Genomic DNA, 17,156 nt, shown 5'->3' on the forward strand with positions numbered 1-17,156 from the left:
TGAACTACATTAGCTGTAGTATTCTTTTAAAGTATACATTTTCCTGTGGATTTTCGTACTCAAATTTGTACGTTTTGTGGACTTATGTTTGGTTTACATTCGGCGTCTTTTCGTGATTTCGAAGGCGTTTCGTGATTTCGCGCGGAATCATGCAAAATTTATCATGATTTCGCATACAAAAATGAAATCATCTCATTTCGTGATTTCAGCGAAATCAACATCGAAATCACAGTACACATGACATACAACACTTTTCACGTATCACAATAAACAAGGTAGATGTGCGAATTGCTGAAACAACAAATTTTAGTATCAAAATTTGTAAACAACGTGAAAAAATATTAAATAACTTTGTTACAATGCTATTTTTCATTGTGTTCCCGTACTTTTTTTATGGTAATTTTAGAAAATAGATCGAATTGTCAAAAATTTCTCCCCCATACAAATTTCCTAAAAAATACGGGAACGGAAAAACGACGGAAATTGCAAAAACTCCAGCAGAAATATCAAAATCAACGTATCAGCTATAATATTAGATACCAATGAACATATGAACATGCTTGCTGCTAGTTTCTACTAGGCCAAAATTGTATGGCAGAAAACAGGAGAAGAGGGTGTTATTCGGCACTATTTTTGTTTAAAAAGAGAAGTGCAAGTCTTGCTAGATTTCGGAGTACGGGAACGCATTTTTAGCACTAAACGGGAAAAATGTATTATTATGATGTCTCAGCGATAAAAATCATTATTTATTTTTTTTATTTTTTGGTACTATACACAATTGATATGATATACAGATAATTTTCCAAATAAAGTTGTAAAGTTCTATATTGTCGTATATTATTGATGTTTAATTCAATTTACAACAACTTGTTTTGAAAATTCATATTCAATCAGCTGCGCATATGCATCTACCTTGATCATTGTGATATGTTTGAAATCAACAAAAAATAAGTGTAAACACTGGGGTGTATTTCAGGATTTCGTGAAATCCAGTGAGTTTTGGAGCGCAAGTGTAAACTTGGCATTACGACCTTTTCCGACAGGGCAAAACATATAGAAAAACGCGTCATACTACCATTTTCTTTGTATCATACGACGTGTTTTGACTTGTACTATCACCCTGTAACAAAAACGCGATTTCCAAAAAAAGTGGACTTACGACATTTTCCGACGGAGCAGACGATATACATATACTTTATATGGTCGCAAATGATTAGTTCGATGTATTATAAACAGAAAAAACAAACATAATATACCCTCCATACTATGGAGGAGGGTATAAAAATGCTTAGAAAGAGCTCAAAAATTAAATTTTCATAAAAAATGAAGTTCTCTACAAAAGGTTATGAAATGTTTTGCATATTCTCATTTTATGCATATATTTGAAATATGCAAACTATGCAAAATATGCAAATTATTCATTTTGTGATAAAACGGATTTCTGTCTAATCAGATTTTCTCTTCATTTATGCATATATGCATTTGCATTATTCATATTTACTTCAATAGAACCTGTGTTCCTTTACTTACCTGAGGTTACTTTTTTACCATTTTTAACCTGCAAAGCGTTCCTTAACCCAAAAAAGTGGTAAAACTGGCAGCAATTTTTAAGAGAGTGAGAGAGATCGCATATGCCTTTCTCTTCTACCACAGGCTACCAGACAAATTTCTGCAGGTAAAAAATGGTGGAACTGATTTTTCTACTTTTGTTTGACGATTATTTCACAATGAAGACAAAAATGGACGAAAAACAGAAGAAAAAGTCGAACGCTGACAAAACTAAATTAAAAACTGTGAAATAAAAGACGACAATTGGTTTTTTATGTTTCTTTTTGACATTGCTACCAGATTTCCCATTTTTCCGTTCCTTTACTTTTCTGGTAAAAATGTTCATGAGAGAGCAATTTTGACACTTTCCTCTTTTACCACTTTTGCCATTAAAAAAGTAAAGGAACAAAGCTAGAGTTCGTGGTGGAGGATATAAAAAGTTCGCCGTTTTTACTTGTTCAATACGAATTAATTTCCAAACATTCTGACAAATTTTATTTGCACTTAAATTAAAAGTTGTACTTACTGTCAAAAAATAAAAGGTCAAATGTTCTGGCTTATTCTCAAGATGTACCGACGGAGTGAAACCAAAACAAATGCACTTTTGCAAAGTTCCATCTCATATTTTGACATCTAGTTATTTCTTTTTAGTTTTGTTTGTAAAATAAAGCTGAATATGTATTATGTTCAACCTTTACTATTTTAGGTCTTTGGTATATATTCTTTGATTTCGTTTCTTTTAACAGTGTATGTAAATTCTATTCCTGTACTTTTGTAAGATTTTGAAATGACACTTTTTACTTAACAGCAAATATCAGGCATAAAAGATTGTTTGCTAATCTTCTGCTGTTGGAGCTTTATCGTAGTACACAATATTCGCTGGTTTTGAACCATTAAATCGTGTCGCTAGCGGTAAACTATAGGCACCCATATTTGGAAAAATCAAGAAATCTCCACACATCAATTCTGGCAAATATAGATTTTCCCCGACCTAAAAAATATGAAAGAAATAATAAAAATAATGTCATAATGTTGTAACAATGGATCCATACCTTATCATAGGAATCACAGGTTGGTCCCCATAATGTTGTTTTGAATGTTGGATATGGAATATCATCCTGTAATATTTGTTACAGAATTATACTTGTCTTGAGGATATTAAAGAGAACTATAATAGTATATTAGCCGTGGTCGAATATAATTGGAATACTAAATATAACAAAAATAATAAATGAGTACATTTTATTTGTTGAATTTACCTTAATGTTGGAAAATATTCAATATCATCGAATTCAATGCATTTGCAGAATATTCAATAATGTTTGAACGTTAACTACTGTTAAACCAGTTCGAAACACTTCGGGGATATTACAACAGTAGCTAAAATCAGACCCAGCAAAAATTCGGATCCGTAAGTCATAATGTAACCCATTACAAAGTAATGTAAACAAAACTAACTACTTATATAACTCTTTACTAAGTTATGAGTATAGTGGCACAGAGAGTGTGTGCGTCCGACTACTAATACGAGCGTTGTGTGTTCAACGCTCACCGTCGGCACGTGAGTTTTTTTGATAACAAAAATAAAGAACATAAGGTGGTGTACATGTGAGCGTTTAATGTTCGTACGCGTGGCCCAGTGTGTAGTGTTTTCGGCTACAAATTAGAAGTTCGCATGATCAAATCCAGCGGAGAACGAAATAAAATTAAAATATGAAGTGTGTTGGAATTGAAAACAAATTCCACATGAAATATTCTAAAAATAGAAATTGTATAGCTTATCTTTCAACTTCTAGTGTAAATGATGTAAATTTCACTTCGAATATACCAATGTTTTACTTCCGAATTCGGAACGAAACGTCGGAAACAAACAGCAAGGGGTTGGTTTCATTTTAGTTTGTTGTCGTAAAACAAAGTGGTTGGTTATAAAATTCGCATAAACCATTTTAAAACATTTTAAATATAAATGCAACATATAATAATTCAAGCTAGTGCTGATAAACTCAACATATTCGTACACAAAGTTTACACTGTTCTACTATAACTACAAAATGAAAATAATTATATAAAATAATTAGAAACTTTTGAAATTACAATCTTCCAATAAAAACATAACAAAGAAAAAATGATCAATAAACAAGTAAAAAAGACGCATCGTAAGCGGGGCAGTGAATACAAGTTCTTACAACAAAAATCAAAGCGATTCGAGAGCAGCTCCTAAACTGAACTAGTCCGAAATATTGTGTGATGGAAATACGATGGAATGGGCAAGCCATCACAACAACACATAAAGGTGACGCACTGTATTATAGCTGCCATGACATAAAGCATGAGTTTGGTTGCGGATTTGTAGTTGGTCGGAGGTTAAAACAACTGGTCTCCAGCTTCACCCCAGTAAATGAAAGACTCGCTGCAATTCGATTAAAAGCAAAATTCTTCAACATCAGCTCTATTTGCGCTCATGCTCCCACTGAAGACAAGGACTAACAGACCAAAGATATATTTTACGAGCGCTTAGAAGAAACATATAACGGTTGTCCTGCCCATGACATTAAAATTATTCTAGGCGATTTTAATGCCAAAATTGGAAAGGACAATATCTTTGGCCCAGCAGTCGGAAAATGCAGTCTCCACTATGAAACATCTGACAATGGTATGAGGCTGATAGACTTCGCAGCAGCACCAGATTTAAACATCTCGACATCCATAAGGGCACCTGGCTGTCTCCAAAGGTACGTACCCGGTTAAACGTAGCAAACAAAGTACGAACAGACACAACACGAAAGTTAGACATCGGTAAGCTGCAATCACAATAGGTAGCCACAGTATATTCCACTCAATTAGACCAATTGCTTAACCAAAGCACTCCTCATCCCGATAACATATCAGCGCAATGGCTAAGCATTGCCCACTCCATGCAAACAGCCGCAAAATCCATACTCCATGGTATGATCAGGAGTGTCGTGCTGCTGCCGATGAGAAAAAATGTGGCATATAGGGCTACTTTACAATCCGTAGCAACGCGTAGTGCACGAGAGAGGTATCGGAAGAAAAGGAGAAAGGAGAGACGTCTTTTCCGCAGGAAAAAGAGAGAGATGGAAAAGCGGCAGTGTGAAAGAATCGAGATGTACAGGAGCCAGAATGAAGTGCGAAAATTCTACCAAAGATTGAAGCATCAAATTGATGACTTTGGTACAGGCACTTCCTCCTGTAGAGACCAGCAAGATAATTTGGGAACTGATACAGCTTGTGTGCTCAGAATATGGAAACAATATTTTTCTAACGCAATAGCAGCGAAGACGACGAAGATACCACAGATCCAATCCCAAAAGATGGTATTGAAAGTATACCGCCCAGCCAAGATGAGGTAAAGACAGCAATAAACCGGCTGAAGAATAATAAGGCAGCAGGGGCCGATGGCTTACCAGCCGAGCTGTTCAATACCGGAGGCGACACGCAGATAATGTGTATTCATCAGCTAGTTAGCACAATCTGGCAGGAAGAACGAGTTCCCGACGATTGGAACCTGAGTATCCTGTGCCCCGTCCATAAGAAAGGAGATAAGACTGTATGCTCTAACTATAGGGGCATAATTCTACTCCCTATTGCCTACAAGATCGTGTCAGGATATTGTGCGAACGACTAAAGCCTATGGCCAACGAGACAATTGGACCATATTAATGCGGCTTTAGACCTGGCAAGTCCACCATTGACCAGATATTTACACTGCGCAAATCCTGGAGAAGACCCAAGAGATGCAGATCGACACCTACCACCTTTTTGTCGATTATAAAGCAGCCTTCGACAGCCCGCCGCGTTCAAAGGTATTCCAAGCCATGTCTGAATTTGGTATCCCGGCAAAGCTCATCCGGCTTTGTAAAATGACTTTAACTGACACGAGATCTTCAGTTAAATTAGAAAAGAACCTCTCCGAAGAGTTTCAGGCAAGGAGACAGCCTTTCGTGTGATCTCTTCAACAGCCTGCTGGAAAAGGTTATACGAGAGGCAAACATCAAAAAGAAGTGACACAATCTACACCAATAGACACATCGTCGGTGTCGTGCTTAAGTGTTCCATACGCCATTTGCCTGTTTTGAGATAATCGCATTTTAATGTTTTGCGTCACAACTGTGTGGAGCTGGCTAAAGCAAATATTTATATTTTTGACTTGAAATATTAATAATAGTATATAGAACATATTTGTAAAAATTTAGAGGTATATGTATTGGAATATAAAAGTTATAGAGATTTAAAAAAAAAAGAATTTTTGTCAATTTGTTCCATATCCGCACTTATGACACAAATGTGAAATGTTGTAAATCACATGGAACAAAGTGACAAAAAAATTTTCCGTCTTTGCCTCAATAAAGCAAATACTTCTAAATTGAAAATTAATATTCTGATTTTTGAAATATGTTTTTAAACTTGTAAGTTTTTAAAATATTAATTTCATAACTGAAAAAAGTTGAGGCTTTCCCGTCGAGGCGGTGATATCTCGGAAACTAGAGCAGATAGGAGAAAGCCGACTAGAAATTCAGAAAGAGCATACCGGAAAACCCTAGAAACCACCTGTATCTCAAAAAGTCAAAAATGGCGTATGGAACACTTAAGCATGACACCGACGACATGTTACCTGTTTATGCTGATGATATAGACATCATGGTACGATCATTAAAAGCAGTAACTGATACCTTTACGATGGTCGAAGGAGAATCTGCTAGGGTGGGTCTGGCGGTGTCGACGCGCCATGCGTCCATTGAGCTCGGACCAACTGTTGATGTTGGTTCCTATAATTTTGAGGTAGTAAAAGACTTAGGATACCTCTGCATGTATGTTTGAGAGAAAAATTCTTCGAAAGATCTACGGACCAATCTGCGTTGACGGTGAATATCGACGTCGCATGAACCACAAGCTGTATCTGCTATACAACGACATCAATATAGTTAAACGTATCGTGATGCAACGATTGCGTTGGCTAGGTCATATCATAACGACCGACGAGCGATGATGAACCCGCTAAAAAGGCGTATAAATACGGGCCGCGTGGCGGTGCAAGAAGAATTGGCAGGCCAAGGATGAAGAGATGAAAAGGCGCGGTATTCCAGAAAGCGAAGCAATAAACAGAGGGAAATGGAGATCTTTTCTTAGTTCGGCCTATGAAACAAATGTTCTGTAATGGACCAGCTAAGTAAGTAAGTATAAAAAAGCGTCAGAGAAAAATGTTTTCCTTCGATATTCAAACGATATTGTTCCGAAATCGTCGAAAAAAATTTGCCATCCGAATTTCCCAAGGATTTTCTTCCGATTTTGTCCCGAATTCTTATTGAAATCTATCCGATTTCGCTCCGACATTTCATTCCGAAACTATGTCAACCACTTCATACGACTTTCGTTATGATATCGTTACGATTTCGGATCCGACATCGGACGTAGCGTCCGAATTTTGTTCCGATTTCATTACAATGTCGGTACGATTAGTTTGGTTGGAAGTTACGACTACCAAAGAGTACTATAAAAACCCATTATTTAGTAAGGATTTTTTTGCTGATTCTCAGAAAAATGTTTTTTTTCGACTGCTATCCTCTAACCCTATCCCTTCCTTACTTATAAAAGCTTCTTTAGTTTGCATATACTTTATTATTAATATTGAAATTTAAAAATTATTAATGACCTGCATATGAGTTAATGCGCATGCGTCTAAATTTCTGCTCAACATTATCTTCAGTTATGGCTTTGTCAAAATATGCAATATTGGGTGATCCAAAACCATTAAAACGTGTCGACAGTGGTAAGCTATAGGCTCCCATATTGGGAAAAATCAAGAAATCTCCACATTTAAAATCGGGCAGTTGTAGATTTTCACCAACCTGCAAACATATTTTTTTTTGAAATGTTTTCAAAGATTGTAGATTATGTAGATTGCTGTCTTACTTTATCCAAAGAGTCTCCAGTTGGACCCCATAAAATTGAATTAAAAGTAGGCGGTACAGTTTTATCATTATCCTGAAAGAAATTTATGGAGAATTTCAAGCTTTTAGCTTTTTTTCAAATTTTAGCTATAGTGGAGATAGGAGTTATTATGGGGATGATGAATTTGGAATTTGGATCACGCCAATAAGGAACGTAGGAAAGGAGTTCACCCTTTTTTTCTAGCCAAGTCGAGGTAACATTATCCCAAAATTAATTTTGATAGAATTTGTAATTTGGAATTTTTTCCTCCAATATAACACATTTTTGAAAAAGCCAATGAATCAGTTTTTTTTTTTCCAATTTTGCATAATTTTTTCAATTGGAGTGTATCTATTTGAGGATTTTCAAAGGAAAGGTTTTTAAAGAACATATGGATTTCATAAATCCCAACTTTACTTACCAATAAATGTTCCACGACAACCTTGTAATTTTCGGTGACAACATTATTAAATGACACATAGACTCCATCATTCAAATAATAATGTTTTACTGGACTACCGTCACTTGACTTCGCCACACGCTTAGAGTGTATCTTGCATATCAAAGTGTAAGCGGACTCCACAAAATATCTTCCCGGTTCAGCAATGATGTTAACATTATCCTCTGGAAAATTACGCTCCAATGAACGGCCAACAATATCACAGATCTAGGAGCGACAATTAAATATGTATATTTTTATCTACGTGAATATTCATAATTTTTATACAAACCTTTTTGAAAGTGACATGATCGCTGCCTGGAAAGCCACCACCAATATCTAAAAGCGTCATTTGAAATCCAAGCTTTGTACCAAAATCAAAAAGTATTTTCGATTCAGTTATGGCTCGATCATAGGCTGGGAGTTCATTGCATCCCGTACCCACATGGAAACTAATACCAATTACCTTGAAAAAGAAAACAAATTATTTGGAAGCTGTTTCGCAATATCGAACGATTTAGGTTTGGGCAATGGGAATCCTGGCAATAGATTGTGTATAGTCACAAAATTATACAAATTATATAAGGCTAACAGACCCGGTCCACGTTGCTGGCCCGTCGTAATGAGTTTTATTGACAACTTTTAATGGACTTTAAGCTTGACAAAAATAGGTATTTTCTACTTCAGTTCTTCGGTCCATTGTCAAACCGAGGAGGATATTAAATTTATCAACAGATTTTGCTGTAACCTTTCTTTTCTCTTTCGGACTTTGTCGGATTTTTTCGCCTATTGATGGTGTATAGGATTTATTATCGTCCAGGGGACATGGTCTTTATCCTAAAGCGATTTAATTATAAAAGTTTTTAAAAATGGTTAAGTCGGAATCCCCCGCGTATTGAGACTTATATGTTTTAGTTTTTCATGGCTGATGGGCCGTTGAACCCCACCATTTAAGGAAATTTGGAAATGCATATATCGTTTTTCTTGATCAGGGGCGCAACCTCCGTTGCTTCGGCAATTAATTTGCAAGTCGTTGCACTCAAAAGTTTAGCAAATAAAGCGATTATAAGACAATAGGCCGCCGAAATTCGTCTACAAATATATAGCATTTTTGACCACAGGACACTCCTGAACATGAAATTAGGTAAAAAAGGTAAAATAAAAATAATGTACTGAAAAGAGTGGGCGTGGTTATCAGTGTTCAATATATAACATATTTAAAAAAGTGGGCGTGGTCCGGTATTTTGGCTCCAAATATGTACCTAGGGTACACACAACCCCATTGTCACCCAAAATGTATGCTGAAACCATAAGTTTGGCTTATACATATAGCGTTTTTAAAGAAAAGCGTGGGGTATGTAACCCACCTGCTGCAAATTCATAAAATATACATAACAACGGCAAACCTTCAGCTTTTGCTGCAAATTTCATGGAAATCGGTTCAGTAGTATTGGAGATATAACATATTTAAAAAAAAAAACAGGCGTGGTGGGGTCGTTAGGCCCCAAAGAAGTACCTAGTTTGTAGATTAATTCGTAAATTTTTAAACCGATACATTCGTAATTTTTGCAAATGTATCGTTTTTTTTAAATATCGCATAGGGGAGGTACCCCTAACATATTTAGCTTGTTTTCGGGAGCCACACCTGTGTATTCTCTGACAATTTCAGAAAAATCGGTTCAGTAGTTTTGTAGATGTAACATATTTTAAAGATTGGCCGTGGTCAAGTCTTTGGGTTCCAAATAATTAGGTTAAGTTAGGTTAAAGGACGCGCAGCTGTCGTGTTGGACAGCCACTCCACTCGGAGACCTCATGGTCCATTGTGTTCATCCTATAGTGTGGGTTGGAGAAAAGAAAAGAAATAAATTGCATAGAAGGTATCGAGGAAAGAAGTTAGAAGTAAGAATAATTAAGTAAGTGCTATGGATTGAAAGACAATTGAGAAATTATTTTAGATAGGAGAACGAGTGAGGAGGTTTTGCCATATTAAGGTGCTGTAATTCGTTCATGTGAAGCCACTTCAGACCCTTGGCGAGAAGAAGCAGTGTTGTCGGCTCTGCTTGGCAGAATGTTGTCAGAGATGATATTGTATGTTCACCCATTGTTTTAATTCTCCTGGTCATGAGCATTGGACAACGGCATAATAAGTGCTCAATCGTCTCTGTTTCTTCTTCATCTTCGCATAATCTGCAGTAGTCCGTGGAGTCATCTCTATGCCATTTTCAGGTCATTGATCTTATTCTGCAGTGTCCCGTGATTACTCCAACCATTAGTTTCCGTTTGGAGAGGTTGGGCCAGATTGCCTTTGATACCTTACAACCAGGTTCGTTGTTCCAAATCTGACCAGCCTTCTCCCTGTATACTTGTTCTAGGAGCCGCATGAAGTGACACAAGGGTGGCTTGATTGAGTTATCGATTTCGATGTGGTTTGACTCAGATCCGCGACGCGCCAGTTCATCAGCTTTGCTGCCAACTCTTGCACCACGAGATTCATCGGATGAAGATCCAGTAATACACTGAGGGCAGCTTGTGAAGTGTTTTTCATGGCACAGGTAAATAAGAGAGATGTCGCTCTTTGAAGTGTATTAATCTTGTGGAGAAGGGATGTCTTAATGCATTCCACCATACCAATGAGCCATAAGTTAGAATAGGGCGACCTATGGTCGTAAAAATCCAGTGGTTAACCTGTGGTTTAAATCCCCAACGCTTACCATTAGAGTTCTTGCATGAATAAAGGGCTATAAGGCCTCTCTTGGCACGTTCTTCGACATTCCTTTTCCACGGTAGTTGATGGTCCAGGATAATGCCAAGGTCTCTAGAGAGCGCTTTAGGGCCACTCCATCCAGCGTTGGTAGGGTGAATGGTTTGACTTTTCTCTTGTTCGTAAATAGAACCAGCTCTGTCTTAGATGGGTTCAACCCAAGTCCATTGTTGTGTGCCCATCTTGGTAAATTGACTAGAGCTCCTTGCATGAGTTCCGATAGCGTTTGTGGGAACTTCCCGCTGATCATTATGGCCACGTCATCAGCATAAGCTATTGTTTTTATACGTAGTTGGTCAAATTCCTTAAGTATTTCGTTAGTCACCAGGAGCCACAGCAGTGGAGATAGTACGCCACCTTACGGTGTGCCCCTGGTGCCCTGGTGACAGACTCCAATTGATCAGTGTGGTGGAAACACCTAAGTTCAAGAGTGAATTGTGGATGGATTCGAGTTTGACGTTATTAAAGGCGCTTTCTATGTCAAGAAACGCTGCTAACGTATAATTTGAGCCCATCATAATCCTCTCGATTGAACCAACGACTTCATTTAGTGCAGTCTCCACCGATCTGCCTTTGGAGTAGGCATGTTGTGCAGGACTTATAACACTGTTTTCAAGCTTGGACCTTATTCCTAGATCAAGAAATCTTTCTAAGGTTTTCAATAGAGAGGAAAATAGGCTGATTGGTCTATAGTTTTTAGGAATTAGGTAAGGTCGGAGATACAACTACAATTGTTTCGCAAATTAATTTCCAAATCGATACATTCGTAGTTGTTGTAAAAATAGCGTTTTTAAAAATAGGGTATAGGGGAAGTTAACCGCCCCCTCCGTAATTTAACTAAATTTGTAGCCTATTTTCAACAAGGGCCAACACTGTACGTTCCATGACAATTTCAGGAAAATCGTTTCAGTAGTTTTTGTAGAAATGATTAAAATTGAAAATTGGAAAATTTGGCTAAAAAAGTGGGCGTGTTCAAATTTTCTTTGTATAAAAACCTAAATTGGGTTAAGACCAATATTTCAAAAAAAAGAATTATCCAAATCGGTCTTGCCGTTCTTAACTGATGCAATTACCAACGAACGACATTTGATTTGTAGTTATAAAGATTATTTCAGGATTTTATGGTCGAGGGTACAAAATGTTGGGCCCGGCCGAAATTAACGCTTTTTACTCGTCTTAAATCAAAAATAGTAGATTCTTACAGGTTCTAGAACAGAGCAATTTTGTTCAATAATGTCAGTCCTCAATGTTGGGCTATTTCGAATGAACTTTTTCGTTTTCTAGGTAAAGTGAAGCGGGGAAAACACAGGAAAATTTCTATATTTGCTACATTCGATATTTTCAATAGTTTGGTTTAAAAGTTCTAACAAGGAATCTGTGAATTTGCGGTAGCTTTTAGTTGACATGTACACCTCAACAAGTTGAAAGGGAGAGTAATAAAGTCCATATGGTGGTATGGATGCCATGAGTGAAAAAAACCCATAACCTGATGTTGTGTGTAACCCCCCAGGCTTCATCGCTAAAAGTACATCGCCGACCTCCTTTCACATTATCAAAGAGAGTGTCTCCCCAGGTAACAGGCAAGAGAATCTTCCGGATGACATCTATGATAACATATCACTAATCAATATTGGACAAGCGATAGTTCTATAATCCAAACACATAAACGGGCTACACCTACGACATCCACCTTGCCTTACAAGCTATTGCCGGATATATGTAAGTATTTTGCCATTGAACAGGGAAAACCCGTCTAGTTAAAATATTTTTGTCTTACACATGTTTTTATATCCTCAGCATTCATGCTAACGAGGGTATGTACACTTATATACGGGCAGAAGGTGCCTCATCGAGATAATGGTTTTAGACCCCAAGTATGTTTGGACGAAATCCGTTTCAGAAAATTTGGAGTTGATTTAGCCATGTCCGACCGTCTGTCTGTCTGGCTGGATAACTCTCGAATGGATCAACTGATCCCGTCCAAAATTTGGCTTTTGTAATATTTTGTCCAAACTTAGTTTAAGTTCGAAGATGTGTTATATCGGTACACTGCTTCCGGTACCTCCCCCACAAAAGTTCGAAAATGTTCTAAAAATTTGTGCGCACGATAACTCTTGAAGGGAGTAACAGATTTGGCCCATACTTTGCACGTCGTAATATTTCTACCGGACTTAGATGAGGCTCCAATATGGACTCAATCGGTCTACTCCTTCGGGTACCTCCCACACAAAATTTCAGAAAAGTTCAGTTTAGGATCTGCTCCCGAATCGCTTTGATTTTTGTTGTAACAACTTGTATTTACTGCCTTCCATACGACGTTACAAGTTTCATTAGGGGCAAGTCCATACTTCCTGAGAAAATAGCCTGACATGTGCAAAAAACCCCTATGACACCGCGTGTAGTGGTTGGAGCGTAAGATAACTCTCGAACGGATCTGCCGATTCGGTCAACAATTTGGCCTTCGTAATATTTTGTTTAAAATTTTGTTTCAGTTCGAAGATAAGCCATATCGGTTCACGCCTTCAGGTACCTCCCCCATAAAAGTTCAAAAACTTTCGGAAAAATTGTGCGCACGATAACTCTTGATGGAAGTGACCGATGTTGGTACATACTTTACACATCATCATATATCTACCAGATATAGATCAGGTTCGAATATGGACTATATTTGTTCACTTCTTAGGGAACCTCCCACACAACAAAAAAAATATGTTCACTTTAGGACCTGCTCTCGAATCACTTTGATTTTTGTTGAAGCAACTTGCATTCGCTGCCTCAATTACGACGGCAAAAGTTTTTTCAGGAGCAAGTCCATACTTCCAGAGAAAACAGCCCGAAAGGTGTAAAAAAACCCTGTGGCACTATATGTAGTGGCTGGAGAGCACGATCTCTCGAACTGATCAACCGATTTGGTTCAAAATTTGGCCCACGTCATATTTTGTCCAAACTTAGGTTCAGTTTGAAGATGGACAATACCGGTCCACAACTTCCGGTACTTGCCCCCAATTTAAAAAAAAAAAAATTTCACTAAAATGGTATGCACGATATCTCTTTAACGGCGCAACCAACTTGGTCCAAACTTTGAATCTCCTAATATTTTGTTCAATTTAACTTCTAAAATGGCCCACAATGGCACTTTCTTTAGGGTACTTCCTCCACAAAAGTTCAACGTTTGTGTCGTAGTGAAGTTTAGGGTCTGTTCGTAGATCCTTTGGAAATGTATACCGATGCTATTCGTTGTGGTCCTGTTTACAGCGATATATGTTTTTAGTGGACAAGTCCATCCACGATGACCGCCTGAAATGACTAGTGGGCGCGATATCTATCAAAAAGATATGACTTCCAAAAAAAGATCGACTTCCATAATGGACTAAGTCGATCCATTCCTTTAAGTAGCTCCTCCGCAATCTTTTTGAACTTTAATCCTAATCCACATTTTTGTCGGCAAGTTCAAATGTCCAAAAAGGGCCAAAAATTCCGAAAAGACCCTAAATACATTCGATGAAACTTTCAATTCACATAGGCTGAGGGTAGGAGGGCAAAGCCGACTGATACTTTTTTAGTTGTTGATATATAAAAGTTCAAATTGGGACAATGTACTGACTGTATCATCTCCTTATAAAACAATGTCGTGCACGGTGCGCCTTAACTAACTTTAAACGAAAACCGCTTACACTTGGAAAGTTTTTATGGATTTTGAAACAGCTATGTTCACATATGAGAAAAATCAAAAAACAAGGAAGAATCGCTGGAGGGATTTTTTAAATAAATCGCGGTCACAGTTCAGATTTGTAGGTTTTTTAGATTTTCAGGATTTTGCTAGGAAACGGAAAGTTCTGTCGAAATGAGAATAAAGAAAATAATTTAGCAGTGAACATTCTCTACAACGTTTTCTTTAGGACAACTTTGATAGGGTTTGCGGTTTCCTTGTAAAATCCTGAAAACCTAGAAAAACCTTAAATGTGACCTTTGTTCGCGATTTATTTAAAAAATCCCTTAGGCGATTTGTCGTTTTTTTTTTGATTTGTCTTATCTATGTACATTGCTGTTTCAGAATCCGCAAAAACTTCCCTGCTTTAAGCACCTTCCATTTAAAGTTAGTTAATGCGCACCGCGTACATGGACAGACAGAAAACATGTTACAGAGTAGACAGAGCATGTAAAAAAATAGTACAGGGATGTTGGAGTTAGAGTGCTGTTATCTATGATAGCATACGGTACGGTAGAGTACCGAAGATATACCGTTCCGCTCATATAAACTTAACTACGATTTTAAATTATAATGTCCATATTTATTACTTACATTCAAATTCAATTCCTTGGCCAATAACATAAGAGCCGGAGCCTCTGTCTTGGCATTACAACCGAATTTTTCACCAAACGATAATTTGACATCTGTGGCATCACAACGTATACGTATTACCAGGCTGCATAAAGAAATTTATATTTATATAGAAATTGTTTTCGTAAACGAATAATGAAATGTATTTTTTGTGAAAAAAACACCTACTTTGATTCTGGGAAATAACGATGTAGCTTCAAAATTTCATGTTCCGAATCGACTGTACTTGTTAGAACTCCATTTTGTTTGGCATAGGCCAAATGCGTCAAAGGCTTGCATGGTTGAGCAAATATAATGCGATCCGGTTGAACATTCTCAGCCAGAACCATTTTTATTTCACCCATTGAAGCACAATCGAAATTGGCACCCAAATCTGCTAGGGTTTTGAGGACCACAGGATCATCATTGCATTTTACGGCTGAAATAGGATAATAAATTTTTTTAGTTATCCAAATATGGGATTTAAATTATAATTTATATTATTACCATAATAAGGCTTTACTCTCGGCATTAGCTGATTCCAAATGTCATATTTCTTTCGAAGATCATCTAAATCACACACAAATAAGGCCTCATCGGTGTCGTGTAATTTCTGTTCTTCAATAACTTTGCGAATATTGATTTTATTTTTATAGAACTCCACAAAATTGCCTTTTATCATTTTTAATTAACGTTTTTTATGTTGAAGAGGATAATTTAGTAAAATTGTTTCAAAACTCTCACAAACACTTTTATCACTTTCTAAATTTTTATTAATGTCAATTAAATCCTGTGTTTTGGATAAATTCTAAATTAATAACTTTAGAACGTGAATTTCAACTTTGATAAGTTAACTGACGCTATAACTCATCAAATCGGCTATATTTATATCTATTAGATTGACGCATTTAATCATTATTAATTAGCACATACTTACATACATATTCGTTTATATCAGTTCCGCGAATGTGCAGATATGAAGCTTTTGGAAAAAATATGCAAATTATTTGCATATTTTTTTAGTAATTTTTTTTTTGAAGTATTGCTTTTAATTATAAAGTGAGTTATGATGGCATTTCTAATTGTTTTATTTACCATACCATAGGGGTTGTGCAAAAGACAAGATTTGTTTAATAAATAGTTTGTTAATTAGACAATTGACAGCTGTTTCCACACGGATCATATATGAACAGACAGACAATATCATATTTCAGAGCAATTAAATGGGTCAAATTATAAATAAAACACAGTACAACAACAAAATACCCAGGAAAAATAAATAACGAGTTTATATAATACTTTCTGGTAGACGTTACTACACAAGGTCATGTCCCTGAATTAAGCAAAATTCCAAGGCCACTATAAGTCGACAAAGAAGCTAAAAAAAACATACAAATGTTCCACGTTTTGAATTGGTCTATTTCATCTCAATCTTCATTTTGATATTACACACTGTTATTCAGTTATTACTATGTAAATTACACTGTACAACACAAAGAATAATTACAGATAAAATCGGGCAGATTATGAAAAAAGTCCGAAAAATAGAAGACACGTGTAACGGCGTTTTGAAACTTTACGTTGGGAAGTACCGTAAATGCGTAGGGCAATTTCCCCCTATTTGTACATTTTTGGAAATATTCGAGCTAGGATTCCTTGAAATCCTTGCATTTTAGGCACATAATGTCTTGGCAATATTACTGCCAACAAAGCGAAGAATCTTGTAGTTACAAAATTTAGCCCTGAAGCAAGTCATTCAAGGTGTATTTTTGGTCCCTTTTGTCCAAAAACGTTTTAAATCCCCTTAAAAATGTGTTCGATTCGGATCCAAATATTCTACAAAAATGTTCGCCATAACATTTTATTATAGACCCTAGAATATATCCGAACTCTAAATCTTACCTGAAAGCCCAGAATCTGTAAAAATTAAAAGCAAGCTTTAGGCTTAAAGCTGTACTTTATCTATAGTCGTGTTCTTTTACGTGACTGAGGTTACCAGTTTTTACACGCTAAGTGTCCTCATCTTTTAAAGGCATACAATTGATATGAGAGCAGTTCACTTTTACCATTTTTTGCCACTGTTGCCACTCTGATGAAACTTGTACCGTCGTATGGGGGGTAGTGAATACAAATTGTTA

The 17,156-nt window shown here is 36.7% G+C and overlaps 1 protein-coding gene across 2 annotated transcripts; it reads right to left on the reverse strand.

The window, feature by feature from the left end:
- Positions 1-2,227: 2,227 nt before the first annotated feature.
- Positions 2,228-15,877, reverse strand: LOC141405851 (ornithine decarboxylase 1-like). Of its 2 annotated transcripts, XM_073990633.1 has the most exons (8): positions 15,526-15,877; positions 15,208-15,457; positions 15,001-15,124; positions 8,229-8,402; positions 7,919-8,164; positions 7,480-7,551; positions 7,220-7,415; positions 2,649-2,716 (listed from the first exon to the last, which is right to left on the reverse strand). In XM_073990633.1, the coding sequence occupies exons 1-8, from the start codon at positions 15,698-15,700 to the stop codon at positions 2,679-2,681; spliced, it is 1,275 nt and encodes a 424-aa protein (XP_073846734.1). In that variant the 5' UTR covers positions 15,701-15,877; the 3' UTR covers positions 2,649-2,678. The 2 variants fall into 2 exon arrangements, with proteins under 2 accessions (XP_073846735.1, XP_073846734.1); XM_073990634.1 differs by lacking the exons at positions 7,220-7,415; positions 7,480-7,551 and adding an exon at positions 2,228-2,539 and having other exon boundaries at positions 2,601-2,666.
- Positions 15,878-17,156: the final 1,279 nt, after the last annotated feature.

The sequence above is a fragment of the Musca autumnalis genome, unplaced genomic scaffold, assembly GCF_047663935.1.
Source record: "Musca autumnalis isolate F117 unplaced genomic scaffold, ASM4766393v1 scaffold_5, whole genome shotgun sequence".
Taxonomy (NCBI): Eukaryota; Metazoa; Arthropoda; class Insecta; order Diptera; family Muscidae; genus Musca; species Musca autumnalis.